This window comes from Prunus avium, chromosome 1, assembly GCF_965620075.1.
Source record: "Prunus avium chromosome 1, drPruAviu1.hap1.1, whole genome shotgun sequence".
Taxonomy (NCBI): Eukaryota; Viridiplantae; Streptophyta; class Magnoliopsida; order Rosales; family Rosaceae; genus Prunus; species Prunus avium.
The window spans coordinates 48,395,992-48,420,999 of NC_142284.1; the positions used below are offsets into that span (position 1 = coordinate 48,395,992).

Sequence of the window (25,008 nt, forward strand, 5' to 3'; positions counted from 1 at the left end):
TTATTAATGATAAGAGTTGTTTAGAATTGTTTAGAGCATTATCCATTACTATTAGGCCATTACTCGAGTCTTTATTGTCCTCTTTTGATTTTTTACTTTTTCAGAGTTATTACCTGTACACAGATTTTAGCACTCTCATGGTTAATAATGTATTATACATGTACGTACATATTTTTCAATAATACATATGTGTTCTACAAACGTCTTAAGGACTCAGTTAAGTTCATGTTTTTAAAAAGCAAACATACAATACTCGTATTATATAGATACACACGTATTTCTCATGTTTAATACACATTTTGTATAAAAATTTCAATAAAACACACAAAAATCACGTATTATACACATAATTCTCACATATTATTGAATATAAATAATATAAATAATTTATATAAAAACTTTACTCTTGTAGAACATTTTCCGTAGTGCAATTTTAGTGATGGCTTTAGAACTGGAATGTATTTTTGGGTGATTTTGCCCGTTCATAACTTCATATGGATAATGGAAACAATAAATGAATAAATAGTTGTAAAGAGAAAAAAATAATATTTGTTTTTTGGGCGTTTGGTTTGGTGACGTGGACCGAACACAAGAAAACCAGTAAAGCTAGTTGTGATGAATGATGATGACAGAGAAGCAGAGCAGTAGTGTATGAAATTTTCCAGAGCCCACAACAATTCTTCTTCTTCATATTCTCAACTCAGCGTACAAAAGGAATGAGCAAGTACTCGGCGTAGAAGAGCTACAGCCAACATATTTTTAAGTCAGTGCCAAATTCTTATGCACATTTGCTTGTATAATGTCACACATGCATGTGCTACTTATCATGAACACAAAGAAAACAGACAGATGGTAAGAGTAAGAAATCCGTCACCTTCCAGATGAACATGTAAAAAGAAGTTAGAGAGGCTTTATCGGCTATATCGACAGATCGAGCTCGGAGCCAAAGAAGGGAAGCGAGTGCAGTGTGGCCTAGTATCTGCAACCAAAGCCTATATATCAGTAAAACATGTACAATTAATAGCTAGCAGAGTAGAAGTTAGAGTAAGAGATGGGGGTACACATACAGTAAAAAGCTTGCTAGGTAGGAAGGGAGAAGAAGCTCCTACCACCAGGGCAGCCCCGTATGCAATTAACAGCATATTTACACAAAACCAATATACCTGTATACAGTGTACAGAGGAAGGAGCATATATTAAGAAGTATACACAATGTATATATATATATATGTCCTAAGAAAAGAAAAAGAAAAAGAAAAAGAAAAATGGAAAAACTAGTAACCTTTTCTTGTCCAAGGCTGACACTGAAGGATTGAATGCCATAATATCTATCACCATCCACATCAGGTATATCCTGTTCAAATGCCAAGGACAAATTACCCCTCACTCGAGGTTCATATTTTTTTTAGTTTAGCAGTTGTTTACCTTGAATAACGCAATAACAGAGGAGAAGATGCACATGAAAACCACCGCAAATGCCAAGGATCTTGTCATCTTAACAGATCTACCAAGTACAAATTTCTGCAAAATACATATTTGTACTGCTTTAGTTTTGTCAAATATTTGGCTTCTTCAAATAAAAATAAAAACTAACCGGTGTATGTTACCTGGATGTGTACATAGAAAGCAAGCTGGACAACGATGGCCCTCACAATTAGGATGCAAGTAGCAGCAAGAAATGCATGTCTCTTCCACCGCAGCAAAGGAAGCTAATCAACAAATTAAGATGGATGAAGTAAGGTGGGTACTTGGCTAGCAATGTCAGAGACTATATGAAGAGGCACAAGAAACTCACTTCAATGGAATAAACACTTCCAAGCAGAAAACTGATGAGAAGGGCACAAAACAACGGCGGAGATTTAAACATAACTCCCATGGCAAAACTCTGAAAAATAACAGACAACAACTAGTGAGTAGCAGAGATTTATACTGTAGAAACACTAGTTGGTCTCATATCAGTGGCAATTGATTACCATCAACAAAACTGTGGAAACAATTGTGATCCCAGTTCCCATAGAGAATTCACCAGAAGCAAGAGGGAGCTCAGGTTTGTTAACCTGAGAAGCAAGAAAAAACGATACAAAATTAATGAACATTATATATATATGCAGTATTTTTCATCCTTCAATTTGGTCTCACTTAATTTTATACCTTGTCGATTTCAATATCAAACAATTGATTCAATCCCACCACATAGATGTTCATCAGGATCGATGGCACCAATGCCTGAGAGATATGATCAATCATTGAAAAAACAATCACATGTAAGAAGCCCATTTTACCTGTGGCATCAAACAGTAGTGTTTCGAATTTTCTAATATAAATACCTTCAATAGTCCTATAAAAAATGCAGAGGACAGGTCAGTAACATTTTCTAATGGAAGAAGAGAGACCGATGAGATTCCTATAACCTGAAAACAAAAAAAATGAGTGAATTAGTGAAGCTCAAAATTAAATTGTTCAATCCAAATGTAATTTATATCAAATTTTGAAAGGAACATGTGAAACTCACAGTGCCAATTACAGTGTGAGGACGACAAAAGCGATGAAATGCATCCCATTGTTTACAAAGGCCAGTCAGAAAATGATCACCGTCATTCTCTGGTTTTGATGATGAAGCATAACCCCCATGTTGAAAACAAACAGGTTGGCAATAAAATTTCTTGAATCTTTTACTAGGGTTTGTTCTGGTGGTCACTGTGATCTTCTTATCATAGTTTGGATTGGCATTGGTGGCTAGAGACGATAAGTTTCTGGAACAATATTGCGGCAAGGGCTTCTTCTTGATTAAGTTGCAATGTGGGGTTGGTTTCACTGGCACTTGAAGTAGTAGCATTACGCAATCCCAAAAATTTCAAAGACGAATAAGATATCATTATATCAAAAAAAAAGTAAAGGAGATCAACCATGAAACTGAAACCTAGTTACTGCATTTGCATGCCTTTGTATTTTCATTTGATGCATTGTAGGGTTCAAGTTAGGACTTATTGTTTCCCACTTAAAAAAAAAATAAAACAAATAAAATAAAATAAACACTGGCAAAACGAACTCCATAATTTTCTTAACAGATAAGTTCAGTTATCAAAACAATCAAAAGCTATGATAAGAATGTAGCACATTTTTAGTTTTTGGTTACATAGGGGGGTTTCAAACCCGGGTGCCAGTGGGGTTTCGAACCCGGCTGCCAAACAACCGCAGCTAAACCCCATTGGCAGAATGTAGCACATTTGGTTACCTACAAAATGAACAAAACATAAAAAGCTAACCTGGAGGACAAAGCCTTGAACAAGCAGGCGTGTACTGAACCATTTGTCTGCCTCTTTCTACTGGCAATGAGATTGGCAAAGAAGAAGAAAAAGAAAAGATAAAAACATGTTCACGCAATCTCATTTAAGACTGAAATAGGAATAAGCATTTAAATGGTTGCTAATTAATGCTGGCATTGCCAAGTTGAGATAATAATCTGAGAGGCACTTGACTATTTAGCTACTCTCGAATAAATTACAGAATTGTTTAGGCCTTCCCCATTGTTGGAACTTGGAATATTGAATTCTGGATAGTTTCCAATTTCAAAAGCCCAAAACTCTAGTAAGAGTCTGCTTATTACAGAAGCCCAATATCTGCCTTCTTTTTACTCCAAGGCCTACAACTATCAATCACAATTTAGCCCCACAATCAAGTCCAAATGAATGGTCGAAAGTTTCAAACTTTGTTTTTTTAATTAAAAAAAAAATTTTAATTAGGGGATTGCATTCGTAATTCAGTCAAAAAAACCGCCCGCCACAAAGAATCAATACATACTAACCATAAAGAGTCATTATAATAACAGAGTGATCTAACTGTTAAAATAAATTTGTGAAAAAAAAGAGTAAAAATTGTTAAATGCAGAGAGATGGGCTATTGGCCCACTATTAGCAACAGCGATATTGTCCGCAACTTAATCACCTACAAAACCTAGTAAGTGTGGAGTTTTATAACAAAAGGGATCGGTGTTATTAGTAGTAGAACCATTCATTATATTTTGTACTTTATTTAGTCAAGTTTCCGACGTGGGACTCATACTCTTCAACAAAATTTGTAAATTTGATTGAATATGTATCGAAGCTATTGACCCACATGCCTTGATTTCCCTTCTACGCAATTCACACAGTGCAGCAGCATGTGCTTGAGCTTTGACTAACTTGTGTGGGCCAATACACCAATATATATCAAGTCAAGTTTAATAAGTCTATAGATACCTTCTAATTCTAGTTTATCCCATCTGCACAAAATTTTCAACTGTATCTAGCAACTGCTCTTGTTTTACCCTTTTATTGGGTTGGGGTAAATTCAAAATTACACTGCCTAGCTAGTCCTCTACTAGCCTTTATCTCGAATCCCCCTTTTTACTATTTTTAATTGTGGGTGTATTTGTTATAGAGTTTAGTTATCCACATGAACATAAACATGGTCATGGTCATAGACATATATGACCCTTTTCATGGCATGCAAATGATAGTAGAGTGACAAATCCCATGTACTGCGGGCATAACTTGAAGCTGGACGACACAAATTTCTACCTATCAACATCCATCTTAATTTTTTGATTTAAAAAATATAATGCATGACCTTAATTTACTTCACCGATTCTTTTCTTCCTAATACGTAACCGCGTCAAAATTTACAAAATTTGAAAGTATTAGACTCACCTCGACTTTTAACATTCGTATTTGACAAATGTGTTCATTTTTGGATCATTCAATTAAAATATTGTCATATCAAATTTCGTTGCATTACCTGTCATTCCGATAGTAACATATGAAAAGAGATGACGCATATAATGTTTGGGATTGATTGAGAAATTAAATTCAATGTTTCTGTGGCCAACACCCAACACACACATGATTTTTCTGAATGATTTTTGTTGTTTCTTAACCTTTTATTATAATTGTTCAATGGATCAAATATTGGATTGTTTTTTGCATGTGACTTGGAGAGTGTTTGTCCAAAATTGACAATTGAGATGGACTGGACCGAGTCATGGGGCTTAAAAACCGTGGGAGGTTTTCAGTTTGTTTCACGACAAACAAATCCAATCCATCCCCCCCAAGCTTCTGCTTCATCTTCAACTTTGCTCTCATCACCCATGTTCATGATATGTATCTTTGGGCCCCACATTACGCGCTTTTATAACTGGGCCCCGCAAACTCCCGCGTATTAAAATGTCGATTTCAGTCTAAAGGGGAGGTTAGCTGTAAACCAGGATTGTGACAAAGATTTTAATCTTTTGATTATGGGAGATACATGCTTACATGCTGTTTGTTCTTTTGTCTTTTTTGTCTTGCTCTTTCTGCAGTTTCTTCGACCTTTTCATAAAGAATATGTCGTCTCATCTTTCTTCTTTTCAACACAAGCTCGACGAAAATCGTTAGGGCAGTAGAATTGGTACATGGTGAGAAAATCTTCAAAAGCCTATGTATTTGCCAGTGAATTCATCCTACTGATATGACCTGTTTTTTTATTTCCTTTTTGTTAGGCAGCACTTTTTCTTTAGGCCTTATTCATTCTCGTTATTACATACTATTTTCATGTCGTAAAGAGTCTTTGTACGCTTAACGGTAACATTAGATAGCATCAAAATGTGGTCTCCCTAACATCGAAATCTGCCGTTTAAACAATCCACGTGTCAACACGCACACAATCTAGACTCCAACATTGTAAATTGGAGGACGCAAACTTGTAATCTGCAAGTTAAACAAGTGGTTTCTATTGGCATGCTCACTGTTGATGCCTCCAAATAAGGAAACACAAAGTCCTAAATAGCTGCAGCATGAGAAAGATATGGGAAAAATACGCATCACATGCACAAGATCATATAAACGCGTGCAAAAAAAGACAAAAACCAAAACAAGTTAAACTAATCTTACACTAATCTTGTGCAAGCCATTGGATATTTTGCAGAAAACCTGCAAGAGCAGTTGGCAGCTCATGTCATCAACTCACAAGCTTGCCCTGCATCTCAGCATGGAAGGTCCAGGTTTTAGAAACTGGGCACGGCAATTCAAAAACAGACATTGGTTGGTTGTCTGCTCTTGCTTTAAACCATATGCCAATGTATCCGATTTTGGCACCCAACGCCAAAAACCCAAGTGGCATGAACCATGACCTCACCAGTCACCCCCACCATATATTTATTTTGCAGATTGATCCATTGATTCTATTTGTTTCTACCTTGTGTTTGCATGCATCATCACCCTAGTTTTTAATCCATATTTTATTTTTTTCAATGAAGATACAGAGCCGTACAATCAATATGACAACTATCAAGTTGGTATTTCTCTAATTAGTGTAAATTGATTCTTAAAATAGTGAAGAATATTTGGTTTATGTGATTAGGATTGTTAATTAATAATTAGCTCGGGTAATTATTAGGATTGACCCAATCATTTTGGTGCCAATCGATGGTTATTTAACTGTTTAATTGTTTACCCATCCAGAACAGAGCATGCAACCTCTGTTTTGATCATTGCGTTGAAGCAATCAGTGCTCAGAACAGAGCATGTTAGCAATACATGAAACTGAAATTCCAAGATTCCTTAAAAAAAAAATTATAATTACAATAATGAATATTATATATGTTCATAACAATTATAAATAAATAAGGGTTCCCAGTTCTTATAATACTCTGTAATTATTGCGATAAATAAATGTAAAATATATGATCAGTGTTTGTCATCTCCTGTGCTTAGAGCATACTCAGTCACATGAAGAATCTGTGGGACTGTGACCTTAGATTTTCTTGAAGAATAGAAGGCCCAAAAAGCAACTGAATTATAAATCTAAAGTTTATAATGTTTTCTTTGAGACAAAAATTATTAGCATGGTCATGTGAATTGAGTTTGGTCCAGTTTGAAATTGCACTTGACATATTTATTCAATAATCATCAGTTGCAAGCCAACTGGTAACTAATAAGATACAGGAAAAATAGAGTGAAGAAGACTCAAAAAGGAGCCAAAACTCTTGTGGGACCCAAGTTCTTAATCTGTTGCCAGGAGGGAGGGTTAGAAAAAAGAGAGCCTCCAAAATTGTCTTTATATCTGTCAGCAAAACCCAACTACAAAAACCAATCTCTCCTCCCCCCACCTTCCCACTGGCATAAGCATTCATTCCTCTCTCAAAGCTTTCATTGCACCCCAACCCACCCACAGGCATTTTCACAAACGCTTTCTAAAAGAAACGTTTCTTTTGCACAACAATGGCAAGACCGCAACAGCGGTTTCGAGGTGTACGACAAAGGCATTGGGGCTCTTGGGTCTCTGAAATCCGCCACCCTTTATTGTAAGTCCACCCAAACTTTGCTTCAAAAACGTTTAATAATTGTTCATACATACACGTTTCTGCATTTTAACATGGAAACTGAAAGAAACGTTTTTTTGTTGGTGTGTGTGTGTTTGCAGAAAGACTAGAATTTGGCTAGGAACATTTGAAACGGCTGAAGACGCAGCCAGAGCTTATGATGAAGCGGCAAGGCTTATGTGCGGACCAAGGGCAAGGACCAATTTCCCTTATAACCCAAATGCATCTCAGTCCTCAGCCTCAAAGCTTCTGTCAGCAACTTTGACAGCAAAACTGCATAGATGCTACATGGCTTCCCTCCAAATGACCAAAACATCCCTACAGGAGCCTAAAAAACCACAACCTTGTTTCGTTGACACAAAAAATGACAATGCTGAGAAGGCCATTGAACTGGGCATGAACTTTCCAGAGAAAAAACCAGAAACTCATCATGAACAAGAAGAACCAGAAGAGACGATGAATTGGGTTTTCAGTAAAGTTAAAGTAGAAAGCAGCCAGCAACAGTTCAAGCCTCTTGAAGATGATCACATTGAGCAGATGATTGAGGAGTTGCTTCATTATGGGTCCATTGAGCTATGCTCTGCTGTGGCACCACAAGCCCTCTAAAAACTACTCCTACTCTAATCCAATTAATGTAAACCACATGATCATTCCACCAGATGAGATCATTAGCTCATATTTATTTCTCTGCCAATGCAACTCATTCAGCAGATTTAACCCAATTTTCTCAACCTTCCTTCCTAGACCCAATTAGGACTGAGTAACCCATTTGATGATGCTATGTGTACAATATTATTATGTACGATATTATCAATTCTATGCTTAATTTATGGCTTTGTTTCCAGTTCATCTTCTCCGCAATAAGCGCAAGTGATTTAGGATTTTCTGAAAGTTACAGAGTTGGGGTTGTTTGTTAGCCATTCATTTTGTTGGAGGTACATGGAAAATTCACAAACTTAACTACACAGCCTTCACCTTGCCCAAAGCAATATAAAATTGGATGCGGTACAATTAAATATTATCCATGTCTGTCGTATTGTTATTGGGATGACTCTCTTTACTTTACTGTATGTGTCCTTTGTATTCTTTGTTCTTATTAATCTCATCAAATTCTATCGCTTTTTTATTATAAAATAAAAGTAAAATATATTATCAGGAGAATGCCCTGCAAGTGCAACCATATTGTTTACTTGCTTCGGTTGAAACCAAACACCATTAAATCCCGTCACAAATTTCAAATGGAAGTTGGGAAGAAGGGCAGTACTATTCTTTGGAGGCCAAAATTTCAGTGGTTAGTCAATGAACTTTTGTTTAATGCACCTGCATTTTGGTCTGAGATACAAAATATCACTCTCACTGTCTCTTTTTTCCTGCTTGGCACCATTTCTTTCTTGCTGTCCTATTCAAAGTACCAAAATACCCAACCCTCAGTAAAATGAAAGATAACCTAAAATCCGTACCTCATAACTTTCCAGAAAATATAAACAAATAAAACTGGTCATTGTTTTGCTAGTGCGCGCACGCACACGGTGTACTGTAACCTCATCAGAAAAGATGATCCTGCAAAAAGTAACTTTGTATACAAATTAGGCCTTCCGACAGCACATGGGTTTATGGCTTCTTTATGTAGTTGAAGAGGAAAACAAAACAAAAAATTATAGTGAAAAAACATAGAATTCCGATATTGTGTAATTGTTTCCATAATAAGAAGCAAAAGACAACTGCCATCAGTTTCAACATGGTACCTAAAAATGGTAATTACATTTCAATTCGTATCATCTTATTCTTAGGTGCAAATGTGCTCTAGAGAATGATGTGTCCATGTATTATTGGCTGAGCAAGCAAAGAAAAATGAAAAAATGAAACCTGCTTTCTGGAATTCTTGGGACCAAAAGGGTTTCTGGGTTTATTTGAGTTTTCAACTCATGACTTATAAGCCTTAGCAACAAACAAAAAATTAAAAAAAAAACTTATGACTTGTGACTTACGAGGAGGCTTTTTTATTCATTCAAAGGTCCATGTTTCTCTCTCTCTCTCTGTGTCTCACTTTCTCATAGCTTGCTAGAAGCATAATATATAAAGTTTTTCCAGCATTGGTTTCAAATTAGTTGAAATTGGAAGGAGCTTATTTTCAACAAAAAGTTTAATTGTTAATTACAAGGAAGCAGTTTAGTCATAACGATCAGGCTATCTCAGTAGTTTTAACCCTACCCTAAGAGCACGTTTGTCCCTATATTATTTCATCGAAAGTGGAGTCATGTCTATAGACGATAGGATCTTACGCTTATGGGAGACCGGCTCTATGCAAGCCGCAGCTCTGAGCGTATATAGCTCTCTACTGGGCGGGCGTGTGAGATATATAAAAAAAGCCTGACATTACTAATCAGATTATTAAAACCATTAAAACAGTTGCTATCACGCTTAATGTGATGTTTTACCATGATGTTCTGATTATGAGACCAAAGTAATTAGAGTGCAGTAACGTTTGATTTTTCTTTGCTATATCTACCTTTAGATTCGTTGCTGCTGTTTGTTTCAAATTTCCTTTTGTAGATTGTTGTCTAGCTAGCTACTAGCTAGTTGAGAGCGATATGAAGAGGAGGAATATTCTTTATCCAATCTTTTTCATGTCAGTTTCATCCAGAATTTCAACCCTGGTTTTCTTTTTCCTTAGTTTTTTGGGATGTGCAAGGACTTTTATTTCACGTGGTTAAGTGCTCTGTTTTAACCTTATTTGGATAAACAAAATTACAAGGCATGTTTAGCATCAATGGAATGGAATGGAATTACCTTTTTATAAAATTAATTTTGTAAAATACATGTGTTGCTGGCTTTTGTGTTTCTGGTGTCCCATCTCTATCAGTGAAACTTCATGATTGTTCACCTGTTTGGGAATTGATTTTGCTCCCCACAACCATAAAAAATTAAAGTTGGTTTAGTCTCATTATATTGTTTTGCCTTTTGATCCAGAAAAGTGCTTAAATAATGGCAAGTTAGTGAGTTCACCATCATCAATAGTTTGAAAATTGAGACCTGGGGACGCATGAAATTCCACCTGAACAAGTATGTTGCAAAATTACCAGTTGCAAAAAAACTGCTCATTTGTTTTCTAGGAAAAATCCCAGTTACACAACAAGTACTACTGCTTTCACTGAAGATTGATCTGATAGCCTGATTAGATACTGAAATGAAAGCATTTTGGCTCTAAACTTTTCATCCCTTTTGTTACCTCTTTTGCAAATTACAGAGCACTTTGCCATGAAAAAAAGTTGAAAACTTTGGATTTAAGCAGTGTTTTTTCTGTTCTTTCTTCAATCAAATTTAACCAATTAAGGCTTTTGATAAAACATGTAGCGTACGTAAATTCCCATAACCTCAATGATGAAGCTTGCATTTTTAGAGAACAGAGGCCTTCCCTTGAATTGCACACCTGACACAAAGTGTGCAGTGAAAAAAAGTGAGAGAGAGAGAGAGAGAGAGAGAGAGAGAGAGAAAGGCCTCCAAGAGTCAAAGGAGAGATCTTGCTCGGAAGAAAAAGCAGTCAAAATAATGATGGTGTATCCAATCATGATGTATAGAATCTCATGTGAAACAAGAGACAATCATATTGGTATTCAATCTTTTCATAACCCAACAACACAATTGCATTTCATAATTCTAATTTCTTTCTAATGGGATTTATTTAGGTGCCTTGGATCAAGTGAAGCATGCAAAAATCCAAAAGGCAAATTGCTTTGTTAAGTGAGTGAGAAAGTCTGATAGAAAAGGCTGGTGGTGGGTGGGTGACCTACTCTCCCTGCAAAGCCAAAATACTTTGAACCCTTTGTTAATTACTTCAAGAAAACTGGTATATATTTCTGTTGGTAGCCTGGTAGCACCTATAGACACAAACTGATCAATATTTCATCATTTTTATGACATTAGGTATATACACTGGTGTCTCATTCTTCATTTTTTTTCCATTCTTCCCATGCATTCACATGGATGGGCATGTGCTGAATTGCATGCTGCATAAGTTGTTGACATTTCCACATGGGTCCTAATCACATTTTCTCCTTAAACTAATCTAAAGAGACAAAATATTAAGTCATGGAAATCTCTGCCCTCAGCCTCTTAATTATCTCTCTTAATTATATTTTTGTCATCTAGTCACATAATTTTCTGCTTACTAGGCAATGGGCCAGCCCAGGTTTCATCAGATTGGGACATTATCTAGCGGCTTTGACAAAATCAGAGTGCTTAAGCACAAGGGGGCTGAACCTGGATCCATCAGATGCCAAGGGTTACAGTGCTTGATAGAAATGTTTTTCAGTTTTTTATATCTGAAGAAAACTCTGGAAGAAAATACTAAACAGAGCAGGACCGTGACTTAGGCTTTATCTACACGCGATAGCAAAACGTTCGTATGAGAGAATTTCTGTATATATATTCCATTTGATAATGGCATGTGTATGATAATTTTTATGTCTAAATAAATGGGTTTGTAAATATTTTCCTCTATTGTCGATTGTCCATGCACAAAGGTGTTTCTGGAACATGCATTATTGAGCAACTGGGCATGCTTTACATATTGAACATGTTTTCTTCCATACAAAACACAAAACAGTCCCAACACGTGGCACCAACTTATTGGATATCTCCGATTTGGTAGGCTTTTTAGAAGTTCTTGCAAAGTAATTGCCTGCTACAAGAGGACACATGATGTAGGAGGAAATGATAAAGAATTAGATCCTATGTGTTGGGCCAATTAAACTCCGACGCTTGCAACCTTTGGGTTGACTTTTTTTTCAATTTTATTTGCTTCTTATTTTGTGTCACAGGGAAAGTCGGGCCTTTAGTTTGGTTAACAATCTTTTCAGCCTACATAAGTTGGGCCAAAATGGGTTAACCAGCAAACCTAGGCCGAGCTTAACTTTTAACAGTGAGTTAAGAGATGTTGGGAGGCCCAATAGACTCAATTTTGTAGAGTCGTTCTATAGTGAGGGTGCAATATATAAATCATAGATGCGAACCTCTATATTAGCCACATAATTCATCTAAATAGTAACTTCACTTAAGTTTAATGAAATGATCGTGTGGCTAATATTTGTATTGGTTTCATTGGGTGGCCCGATTTGGATTAAATTTTAGTTGAGTATAAACCAATCCTTATGATTGGAACTTGTAAGACGCAATATGTTGAATTATTGTCCAATTTAATAAGATCGGTTCCATAACACCAAATAAATGCCATTACACTTGTCCATTTTAATTGAAATAGTCGAATCCAGTCGCAACCACCAAGCGGCTAAACTTATTGATTGCAATTGTGACTTCATTCAACTCGGGGCCACCCAAACTGGAACCTAACATTGACAATATATATTCATAGAAAACCAAATATAAAATATAAAATATAAAATATAAAAAAAGCGTATTTTACAAGGGAAAGTGTAGCTCTGATAGGCCCTTAAAAAAATGGGGTGGGTTTTTGGGGTGTTGAAGAAATGTTGGATCTGTTGTGGTGGGATTGGCTTCTTAATTTAAGGAGGATTTAGGGTTTCGTTGGGTGGCAAACGTGGTCGGTCAGATACCCAGAAGAGAGAGAGAACACAATTAGGTGCTGACTGACGCTGTTGTATAGTGTATGCTTAAAGCTTGAGGAATATCTGCACATGGTGGGGCTCCTCTGTTTTTTGACCCACACATAATTTAACCTCCCATAAAACAAAATAACTATAAAAATAAATAAAGTTAATTAACTACTTTTCTTTGTTAGCATTATTTATTTTCACTAGTTGTCTTCTACCGTATGAAGACTTCAAATTAAATCCAATATAGTCAATGGAGATGCAACCTTTTCCCAAGTTTCATTTTAGAGGCCAGTTATAACTTATATGTGAATCGATTATAACCCAACAACATTGGTAATTTGAGCATATATAGATTAAGTTAGTTGGTCAGAATAATGAGCTCGTTCTTTGGCACTCAAGTTTGAATCTCATTTCCCGTTAATTACATAAATTTAGAGAAATTTAAATTATTGTTTGTCTATAAAAATTATAATAAAAAATTGGTAATTTGGTATGATCAAATTCCAAAACGCATCGTATTATTTTCCTCATCTACTTGTAACTAGGCAGTGTAGGGCAGTGCTGAAATAAGTAACAACCCAACTTCCCATATGCCTCAATTTCCTGGAAACTTCACAAGACCCATTAGAAAAATCTCACAATCGCATTAAATTAGGGGTCTAAACTCTAAAGAAAAAGTACAACTTAAAGGAGCGGTCGAGTACCTAAAGTACCAGCTGGCAAGTTTAAAGCAGAACCAAAGCCTCTCCTTGGCAAGGGGACAAAATAAAGCATGACAATGCCCAGCAGAAATGCTTGCCCAATTGTGTGGCTGATTGTTGATGGCAAAAGAAAAATAATTGGGTCACGGCTGTCTGTTAGGTTTTATCACAAAGAGAGAGGGAGAGCACTTAAATAAGACCATCTTCAACCCATCACACCAGACTCAAAATATCCTAAATTTTAACTCAATTTCTCTCCCAAACTTAAAAAAAACGTAAGGGGCTAAAATTTAGGAAAATTCAAACTTGATGGAGCCCATTGAAGGTTGACGCAGTACATGTGCAAGGAGGAATCAATAGAGCGCCATGTGTTGAGTTGCTGGTGCTGCATAAGGTGTCGTGCGCTCGTGTCGCAATACTTTATTTTTATATTCCAACAATAACCCGATCCATATTAAATCCAAACTAGTTTAATTGAAAAAAAAATATATATATTTCAACGACTGAAATTTAAATCTAACGATTAAAATAATATCTTAAATTAATCTAAATCATATCCAATCTCAAAACTCACTCCAAACTCTATAAATACCCACCTATTTCTCAAATGAAATTATTTTTATGGAATTTCAATTATTTTTAAGTAAAATTGTTCATAAAATTAAATTACGAAGTTATTTAAAAAGATTAAATGAAGAAAAGTTATTCATGAAAAAAAATATTAGACTTAAAACTTAAATGTGAATAACACTATTTTGCTATTATCGGCCAATCATAGTATGTCATACGTGATAACTTTTCTATATAGCATTCTTTAATTGGTTGGGAATAACAAAACAATATTATCCCTATTCGGTACAATTTGTTATGCCATAAATGGCATATGATATTACGCATGGTGCAAATTGTCAAGCTGTGTGCAGATGGAGGGCCAGGATAGTGTGGCTACAGTGACTTCCTTTGCCACTTGGAGTTATGGTTTTCTTGATTAAATAACACATGCCATGTTTCTAATATGAAAATAGGAACTTGGGTTTGGCTATCTGATGACTGATGTCATGTCAGCTTCTGTATGTCCCCCAAGGTTTACAAAGGACTGTGTCTTCACACCACCAGTTCTTAATTATGGTAGGGCAACCAGATATATATTTTCAATAAAAGGTCGGGAAAATTGAAATGAAACGAAAAAAGTCCGTGATACAAGCGATAGAGAGGAGGGAGAAATCGAACACAAGACGTCGAGTGTAGCTCCCAAATGTTGATAAATAGAACAGCCATAATTGGAATTTGGCGTTTTATGGGTTTTTGTCCTTAGAAAATCCATCTGTTGTTAAATTTGAAATAGATGGTAAATAGTAGTTGCTAGCTAGCTAGTAGTAGTATTCCATGATGAAATAGTAAATAATTAAAAAAAGCCAAAAAAGAATGGGAAAATAAAGTGATGGGCAGGCACTTGCATGAAAGAAATAGAATCATATATTATGAAAGGGAGTTACCCCCCCCTGTGAAAAGCTCCTAGCTAGCACAGTACAGGACAGGAAACTTGGCTGGAAAATTCGAATAGAATCACATACGTTAAACAAGTGGTTCAAGTTCTTCACACGCTTTGAAGAGAGAGAGAGAGAGAGAGTTTGGCCATTTCCAAATTTGCATTCAAAATGGGTAAGTTGTTCAAATATTCCATGCCTTGGATTGACTTTTTATGTACTAATTTGATCATAATGTTTGAGACTTAATTTTCATTTAATAATAGAGGAAGAATTTTCAGAGTTCACCACAAATGGCGCAGGTGTGTACTTGTAGCGTGAGAGTTGCTTCAGCAGGCTCCTTTCTTGGCTTTTTCTTCCTCCTCGCGCGGGTTTTCCTTTTACCCTCTCACCTACGTTATTACAGTCTACAGATTTATGACCAATAATAATAATAATTACAGATTTTGTTTGGTCATATTCAATTTGCACTAATAATAGGTAACCAATTTATACGACCAAGAATATAATACATTTTTGAAAATATAAATGTCATATTTACATGTAAACGTCCATTTTGGTGAATGTGATGATATAATAACAGACTTAGTGGTGAATCTATAGAGTAAATTTAATGATTGTGGATTGTGGATCGGGACTTTTGCCTGTATCTTATAATTTTTTGCTTAACAAATAAGGAATTTGTAGTTAAAGTAGTTAAAAAAGATTTTTTTTTTTTCATCCGAAATTTTGTTTATATTTAAAGGGCAATGTCACGTAGCGGAATCTTATTACATTTGTCGTTGAAAGTCCAATATTTTCATGGTCTTTAGTCTCTCCTCCACCTTTATCTTTCTCCTCCCTTTTCATCTGTGAAGTCTGTGACAGGCTCTCTCTCTCTCTCTCTCCTCCCAATACCCCCATAAAACCCCAAATCCTCTTTCTTTCTCGGTATCTCTCTTTTTTGTATGTCCCTCCAAAAAGCAACAAAACCCTTAACAAGATTCTCTTAAATCATCACATTCACACCCACACATCAGACTTCATATCAAATCCAATCTACCAATCCACCACCACAACCCAATGTCCCGCCACAACTCCTCCACTTTCCCTTCTTGCTTCCGCCCCTCCTCCGCCAAACCCACCGACCTCCGCCACTCCCCGCCTCCACCTCCTCCTCCGCCAATCTCCGGCCATCCCAACCTCACCACGTGCCTCTACCACACCGACCTCGCCCTCTTCTCCCTCACCTGGTCCCGCTCCTTCCTCGGCCGCTCTCTCCACCTCAACCTCCTCCACCACTCCTTTGACTCTCCCCTCCCCCCTTCTCTCTCCTCCGCCTCGCCCCCTTCCTTCCACCTCCACATCAAACCCTTCATCTTCTGGAAAAAGCATGGCTCCAAGAGGCTCTCCCCCAACACTCGCATCTTCTGGGACCTCTCCAGGGCCCGGTTCGGGTCCGGACCCGAACCCCAATCCGTGTTCTACATCGCCGTCGTCGTCGACGACGAGATGACCCTCCTAGTCGGAGATTTGACCAGAGAAGCCTACGCCAAAACCAGAGCCCACAAAGCCCAGACTCCCCAAATCCCAATTCTGAAACGGGAGCATGTGGTCGCCAAGAAAATCTACACCACGAAAGCGAGATTTGGTGGGAAGCTGAGAGAGATCCAAATCGACTGCGGGTCCAACGACCTGAGCCGGCTCTGTTTCAGCGTCGACGGCCAGAGGGTTCTGCAGATAAAGCGTTTGAAGTGGAAATTCAGAGGCAACGAGCGAATCGAAGTGGACGGGACGCCGCTGCAGATCTCGTGGGACGTGTACAATTGGCTGTTCGAGAGCGACAGTGACGACGGGCACGCCGTGTTCATGTTCAGGTTCGAAGAAGACGAAGAAATCAACAAAGAGAGCAATAATTGCCAGCTGGGTCATTTAAATTCATGGAATTTTGGGATGAGTGGGATCGAGTGGAGGAAGATGGGGAAGAGCTTGTCGTCTTCTTCGGTGTCGATGTCGTCTGCAGGGTCTTCTGGAGGGAGTTCGTCGGTGATGGAGTGGGCTAGCATGGAGGAAAGTGAGCTCAGCGGCGGTCCTACTGGGTTTTCTTTGCTGGTTTATGCCTGGAAAAGGTGAAAATTCAAAGGAAAGGAAAGCAAAGCAATTCAATTCAAATTCTTCAAAGTTACAATTTGAGTAGGCTGGTTGGTTCTATATAATTAATTGTTGGTGAGATTGCCTAGTAATTTGTTACTTTTACTAACCCATTTGTTGTTGAACATAGTCGAATAAATCCATTTACTATCTATCTATATCTACAAGGGACGGAGGAAACTATGAAATTCATAGATACTTTATATGAGATTAGATCTAACAAATCTTACTTAGCCTAGCTATATGTTAAAGACAAAACCGTGTTCGGTATTTTTTTGTTTTTTTTCTACTGGCAACTTGGAAACGGAATTATTTATGCTGTAAATTGTTCGTGTAATGTGATTTATGAAGAAGAACATACTTGTTTTCTCGTTCCGATTAAATTTTTTTTAACGAAAAAAGAAGAAGCAAAAAGCGCAGAGATAACAACATTTGGATTTAGCCATCAGACTTGCACGTAACTTGGGTTTTTTTTTTTTTTTTTTTTTATTTATTTCTTGGATGTGTAAAATTATGCATCTTTGGTTGTTCTTAGCTATGTGGCACGGACACGAGGATATGACACGGCAACACGGAAAATTTCAAAAAATTAGGACACAATACGGTTAGGACACGGTAATTAAAATAATAATAAATAATAATAAAATTATAATAATATATACTTATATATATTTATTTAGAAATTCGTATTCAATACTTCAATGTCATAATACCATAAAACAAATTCATACTCATTTGATATAACTTAGTATTACTCATTTTTCCCTAAACATAATAAATAATGATACACATATTTATTCGCACATATTCATGATTCATTATAAACCAAATTTCACACATTTTTCATATATGATCTATCATCTTCAAAATAATAAAAACGATTTCCCACTTAATAAAATAAGAATCGAGTTTGCATAAATAAATAAATAATTAAAAAATATAAATTTAAAAAAAAAAAAAAAGTGAATGAATTACCCACTCAAAAAGATACTTCTCTCACGACCAAATTGCTATCAATACTAAAAATATCAACTCTTCTATGAAAAAACAAAGAAAAAAATATATATGTTTAAAAAATATTGTTTACATTTTTAGCCAACTTTTTAAAAATATTTCAAATATGTCCACATAGTTTTCAATAATTATGTTTGACCCCAATTTTTGTTTTATAATTTTCAAAATAGTCCATGATGTGTCTTGACTTAAGTTTATTGTGTCCAAAAGTGTCTTGACCGTGTCCAAAATGTGTCTTGACCGTTGACCCGTGTTCAAGCCGTGTCCGAGGCGTGTCCGCATGTTTGACACTTCAGCCTGATGGAGTGCCCGTGCTACATAGGTTCTTAGACATTTCCATAAATTCATAAGAGCATTTGCAATAGTTGTTCAATAGTTCAATAAATTGATCTTTTTTGGCTTTTATTGAATTGAACTACATTTTTACTTGCAATAGTACAATTCAATAGCTTCCGATGAATAGTTATATCTACTTACACGTTTTTTTACATACTCAAATAAAAAATAAAAAAATAAAATTAATAACTCAAAAAGATCTTTAAAAAGAGCCCAATTTTGAATGTATTTGAAAAAATTTATTTATTTGATATATTTTTTCTATTGCATTGAACTATTAAACAACTATTGAGAATGCTTTTAGCAACATAATGCATTAATTGCGGATTTTATTTATTTATTTTGTTGTTGGCATGTAGGTTCCATGATTAGTCTATTGTAATTGCAATAGAGAGCTCATCACATAGCACCCTTTATTGCAATTGCATTTATTGCAATAAACTAAATCACATCATTGCGAGGGAAATTTTACTGTTTTAATTCAATTTCATGAAATAAAATTACATTGATTTTAACTATTGTAGATGTTGTAAGAAACCATCTGAATTGCGAACCATGGAAGTTTGTTGACCGACTGTTGGATGAATGAATTAAGTGAAAAAACAAGTGACAGTGGATTGAAAGTGGATTGAAAGTGGGGGGTAAATGTTAAAGAAAACAGAAATCCAATTTGGTTGGTACCACTGTACCAGAATCCAGAAGAGAAGACAACAGCGGAACCCAAACGAAGGGGTTGTGTTTGAAACGGTCAAATTAGGATGTGTATTATTGTTTTGGGAAAGAAAGAAAAGGTCATTCAATTCAACATCAACTTGTATTCAGAAGCTTCCGCGGTATTGGTGCTAAGGTTGACTGTTTTTGTACCTTGTGAGACACTCTCCGTTATCCACTTCCCTCTATATACCATATTTTATCACCCACCTCCTGCCTTTCTGGACAAGTATTTATTTATTTTCCATAAAGAGGGCTTGCATTACATTGCATACGCCCTAATCAGTTGCTTTTTAAACTAAAAAATAAAAAAATAAAAAGCGATATTTTATTCATTAAGAGAATTACATATGATTTTAAAAAGCATGATGATATCCGAGGATTTTTATACCACATGAATAATAATATCGGGAGAATCCTTATATCATATGAATATTTCAGTTAAAGATAAAGCAAAACAAGCAAGTGTTAAGGGCTAGTTTGGTTTTGCTGTGTGTGTGTTTTTTTTTTTAAGTGCTTCTGTTGTGCTGTGAAAAAAAACAGTTAGGCATTTGGTAAATTTTATTAGAAAAAGTACTGTGAAGAGTCAAAGTGTTTGGTAAATTTATATTAAAAGTACTTTTAGTATGTATAATGACCAAAAAGAACATGATGATGAAATTGTTACTAAATTTGTAAAGTAACAAAATTAGTTCCAATTCCAAATATTGTGACCAAAAATATAAAAATATAAACAAAATTAAATTAAAAAAGTAACCTCAAAAAACCCCACCCCACCATACCCACCTGCATCTCTCTCTCTCTCTCTCTCTCTCTCTAGCCCCAAAACACCAAGAGAAAAAGCCCAGATCAAGAATTTTAAAACCAAAAACTCTTGGTATAACCATAGTTAACTCTTTACTTTGTATTTATGTAATTATTGTTATGTCAACATGTCAAATATTGAGAATAATGATGAAGATACACCTTGAGTTAAAGTGATGAACAAAAATATTCCATATTTCTGCCCAAAAAAGAAGGTATGCTCAGTCAATATACCATTAAATGAGTTCTTTTCTTACTTTCAATTCAACTGTACGTTTTGCTGACTCGGAGTAAAAACACCCCCCAAGACAGAGTAAATCGTTGATAAGCTTGGTGTAAATGCAAAGAATGGTAACTTAGGGGACATAGAGGTAAAAGGTAGGGGTCCAAAGTTCAATCAACGCGCAGAGTTTGTCGAGATGTTTCTTGTAAAAAGATGGCATCTCTCGAATCTAATAAAAGGCAAAGAGAGAGAGAGAGAGAGAGAGAGAGAGAAGTACGTTTCATGCAGTGCAGAGAGTGTTTTGTCTTCTCTTGCAATGGACGGGAATGATTTTGTCGATTTCTTTCAATACTAGGTATCTTTTCTCCGGGTAAAGCTACAGCAATACAGCAATTCAGCAATTGAGGAGGAAACAACTTTTACCTACATTTCAAGGCACTCGTTAATTTTCTTCTGTAAAATGATAACCTGAGCTCAAGGAACACTACCAAAACATTGCCTCCTCATCCATACCAAATTCAAGCTTCCTTCCAAGTAAGGTTCTTGCAAGTTGCAACAAACAACTTGTTATGAAGTGGGTTTTGCTACAAGCCTTGATCCCGAGCCCATATATGCATTTCATTTGGGTTCTCTTTGTACATACAGGGATTAGACTAAACATGTTTCCAGGATCAAGCCCAAACTCAAACCCCAGACCAGTACAAGAACTGGAAACCAAGCCAACCTCCGACATGAGAAAGCATTTGACCAAGAATGGGACCCCAATCAGACTGTCTTTCTCTTCTCTCTAATCCATAACGAGAAAACCACCTACTTTGTGCAATTCATGTCTACATTCATTCACATTAAGTTTGAATAAGTCAGCAGCCAAGCAAGAATTAATTTTGATTCATTCCTTCCATGCCGTGCATATATGAATGTAAACCTGCACGTGTGTATGTTATGTGGACATGTCACATGCTTGACTGCCTTCTTATTTTGCATGACTTTCTTGAAGATGCACGAGAAACGGAAAATTTGAAAGCCATCAACCTTATCTCCCCAGTATGTCAGAAACACGAAGCATTATACACAAACAGGAACACTGAAACAAATTTCACGCAGCTGTTTTACATAATAATAAAAACAGATTACACAACGGGGCAAAATCAAAATTTGCAATTTCCCCGTCTGTCGTTCATATTGAACTCTAAAACCCTAGAAAGTCTCAATCAAATAGGTCACACCTTTACAGTCAAGGCTGAGGTTGATGAAGAATGGATCAAAGAGGAAGATGGAGGAACACAGTGTCTTTGTCTGCTACTTCTGCCTGCAGACCCCCCACTGGAGGGTTGTAAAGAAGAGGGCCGAGGATTCGAGGATGCACAATTAGTTGAAAGGCTTCTCAATTTCTTCTTATCCCCACTGTAAACCCCATCTGATTTTACTTGCCGAACTTTAGTTTCATTCAAACCAGCTGGAAGAACACAATTGCAGAAAAAACCTGAAGTTCATCAAGCAGCCACACACACAAAAATATATTAGGATTGGTTTTCTCAATAAGTAAATAATTTAGGGAACGAGAACAATCTACGAATACCTTTTTTTTTTTTTCTTTAGGAAAATGTTTCAACAATTGGCATTCCCATGGAAACAAATCTAAAAGTCATGTTTGCAGCACACAAACAGAAACAGGTGCTACGTTGGTGATCAGCCTTCTAACATCGTAGAGATCCCAAAAGGATATAAAACATGGGCAAATAATGACCAACAGAGTCATCATTTCTACCCAAATTGTTCTTTCCCATTGAGTTTTGAATCCTATGTTTGCAATGATCTCAATCTAAAGATGGATTGAATCTGTGATGATGTGAGGGCAAGGGGTAACAATGGTAGAGCTGGTTGTGGCATTGGCATCATGCTGTGGTTTTGTTTTGTGGTCGTACTACTAATAACGGTGGGATTGCGAAAAACTGATAAGAGATAATAAAATCCTTACCAAGTCGAGCAAGACGGTTGACCCAGCGAGGAATAGGCTTCCCCGTCAATCTGGTACACACATCATTACAGAAGTGGTTGCAGTTCTTGGTGATCAGATGGTATGTGTTTCCAGAGTACTCTTCTGCTAGTTTCTCCATAAATGCACGGACCTCCTTGGGGCCTAAATCTGTTCTTCCGATCAAAATTGATTTTCTGAATACGAAGCCAGGACATTGTTTTGGTTCCACTTCAAAAATTCCAGTCGTTGCATGGTCATGCGCTCCAAAAGCATATTCAACACCATGTACTACGGCACATTAAAATAAAAATTTCTTAAGTGAATAAATAAATACAAACATATGTAAGCAGGAGCTTAGATAGACATGTGAGAGAGTCAATAGATAACCATGTCTACCATAAAAATTTAAGTCAATGGATTACATTATGTCCGTGCGGTTGATGATAAACTAAAGAAAAACAATCCCTTTTTTTATACCCGCGATACGAAAATCAGTCGAAATGAGGAAAATTGCTTACAATTGAGTTTATTTGAGACGAAAGGTTTTCACTTTATTACACCAAAAGCATGAAAACTGAATTCAAATTAGCCCAATTGCTTAAAATCACTCTGTTTCTTTATTGTGCAAACCAAAATTTGTGAATCAAAACATTGAGAATCTCTTTGATTCTTCCAAAAAGATGAAACCCAAGTTCAGCTGAGTCGAAATTACACTAACCAGATCCAAATGAGCATTTAAAATGATACGCAAAACACATCACAAAGTACAAATGATTGGATTTTCATAACAATTTTAAAGACAAACCATTTATTCTGTTTCATTCAACCAAAACATACACGCAGATCTACTTTCTCAGCATCCAAACAAAGCAAGAAAGCAAGAAAAGAAGAGGAACCCATTAAAACCCATTACCTTGTACACCGGAATGGTAGACCCCAAGGCCGAGCCAATAGGCGTAGCCATTGATCGGAGTAAGATCGTACACATTCAGATAAACCGGCACTTTCCCAATCTTCTTCTTCCTGGGCACCAACACCATCCTACACAGCATTTTTCTCTCAGACTCGTCTCTCCAAAATGAAATCAGAATTAAGAACGGAGCTCCAGCTGCGAAAAACCGCTACACATCCACAGCCTTGGCAGCGAGAATTGCTCAAACCGAGGGGTGCCTTGGAAATTGAAGAGATTTTGGAGGGGCCAAAACCGGAACAGAAGATTCGTAGAATTCCTTTACAGAAAATTTTAATGATCCTTTTCTTGGAAGACGAATCTTAGGTGGTTCCGGCGGCCGAAAGTGTCATCGCCGTGTACTCGCTTTTATAACTAAAATGGGAGACGCTGTTTGTTTTGGTAGTGAATTGCTGATCAGATAAAACACCCCTCCAAGTTTAACTAATTACGGAAAATGCCATTCCAGCTCCAAAACCAAGACCATGACCGAAACCCCAAAAACACCTACAAAATACAAACCAGGTAAAAAACCAACGTATGCAAAGGATAGGCTTCTAGATCTTCTGCAACAGAAATCTCCAGCTGCTGCATAATTTGGTCATTTTCTTTTTAAGTTTTTAAGATTAAAATGGGAGTAGAGTGATTGGTTGAAGAAAAAGAAAAAGGTTGAGTCCATTTCGTCCACGTCGTGCCTTTCTTTCTTTTCCAACCTAACGTGTAAGTTAAGTCTCCGCTGCTTCTCTGCTTTTGCAAACCTTACTTTTTGGTATCAAGTGGTTGGAAATTGGATTAGGGTTAATATATTATTAATCAGGTTTAAATATTATGCAAATGTGGGTTAAGGGCTAGTTGCTTAAGAAAGTGTGTCCGCTCCTTTGCACCGAGTTCAAACCCCCTCCAAACAAACGATATCTATGTGTAGGGGATTCAAACTTGGATACCAAGAGATGCATACAATACAAGCGATATCCACGTGGAGGAAATTCAAACTTACTTAATACCTTTACCAACTTGCCTAACCCCGTTTGCATATAATATAATTATTATATGACCCTGCTTAATGCCACAAAAGTGGGAAGGAAATTGGGGAATTTACTGGGGAAAAGCAGAGGAATTTAGGGACAAATTGGGAATTGTGATTTTATTTTTATTTTTTGGTTGGAAGAGTGAAGAAGAATCTATGAGGCTGTGAACTTGGGTTCCATCGTTAGTCGCATTGATGGGCTTATATATCCAGGACCACGAGCCATTGTCACGTACAATGGAGACAGTAGTGATTTCACCCACGATATTTTAATTAGATTAATTTTTGTTTAATCAATCATAATAGCTTCTTAACTTTTGATATCATACAAAACTCGAACAGAAATATTCCAACTTGCATAAACCAAAGAGATTAAAACTCTGTTTTTTTATTTTAAGTTATTTTGGATTTATGGTCAACTTCGTGTTTAGGATATCTTTAATGAAAATATAATTTTCTATTTGTTTGTTTTTAACTACACAACTCTTTGTAATTTATAGCAATTGTCGTGCTGACGTGTTATTAATAATTCCATATCATTTTTGTAATGAAAATCTTACAAAACTTGCAAATATTTGATTACCACAGCTAGAAATGGCAATGTATTCGTACTATTTGCACCAAGTTTGAATTTACTTCCCCATAAATTAAAATAATTTAGAATATCACATTATTAAAAATAATGATTATATAAAGTGTGAATTTAAATAATATAATTATTACCAATTGTGCCAAAAATA

At 36.3% G+C, this 25,008-nt stretch overlaps 4 protein-coding genes across 4 annotated transcripts; 2 read left to right on the forward strand and 2 right to left on the reverse strand.

Annotated features, from left to right (window-relative positions):
* Positions 1-476: 476 nt before the first annotated feature.
* On the reverse strand, positions 477-2,869 carry LOC110762569 (homogentisate geranylgeranyltransferase, chloroplastic-like). The gene is made up of 11 exons (XM_021965220.2): positions 2,512-2,869; positions 2,327-2,410; positions 2,151-2,225; positions 1,973-2,056; positions 1,795-1,884; positions 1,607-1,708; positions 1,425-1,520; positions 1,282-1,353; positions 1,068-1,163; positions 875-979; positions 477-742 (listed from the first exon to the last, which is right to left on the reverse strand). Exons 1-11 carry the CDS (start codon positions 2,833-2,835, stop codon positions 701-703), a joined length of 1,170 nt encoding a protein of 389 aa, XP_021820912.1. The 5' UTR covers positions 2,836-2,869; the 3' UTR covers positions 477-700.
* Positions 2,870-7,094: 4,225 nt separating this feature from the next.
* Positions 7,095-8,179, forward strand: ESE3 (Integrase-type DNA-binding superfamily protein). The gene is made up of 2 exons (XM_021965194.2): positions 7,095-7,317; positions 7,437-8,179. The coding sequence occupies exons 1-2, from the start codon at positions 7,235-7,237 to the stop codon at positions 7,939-7,941; spliced, it is 588 nt and encodes a 195-aa protein (XP_021820886.1). The 5' UTR covers positions 7,095-7,234; the 3' UTR covers positions 7,942-8,179.
* A 7,703-nt stretch (positions 8,180-15,882) lies between these two features.
* LOC110762631 (uncharacterized) lies at positions 15,883-17,601 on the forward strand. The gene has a single exon (XM_021965291.2). The coding sequence runs from the start codon at positions 16,159-16,161 to the stop codon at positions 17,206-17,208; it is 1,050 nt and encodes a 349-aa protein (XP_021820983.1). The 5' UTR covers positions 15,883-16,158; the 3' UTR covers positions 17,209-17,601.
* A 3,798-nt stretch (positions 17,602-21,399) lies between these two features.
* LOC110762637 (PPPDE thiol peptidase family protein) lies at positions 21,400-23,856 on the reverse strand. The gene is made up of 3 exons (XM_021965298.2): positions 23,206-23,856; positions 22,293-22,580; positions 21,400-21,797 (listed from the first exon to the last, which is right to left on the reverse strand). The coding sequence occupies exons 1-3, from the start codon at positions 23,342-23,344 to the stop codon at positions 21,535-21,537; spliced, it is 690 nt and encodes a 229-aa protein (XP_021820990.1). The 5' UTR covers positions 23,345-23,856; the 3' UTR covers positions 21,400-21,534.
* Between the last annotated feature and the right edge of the window lie 1,152 nt (positions 23,857-25,008).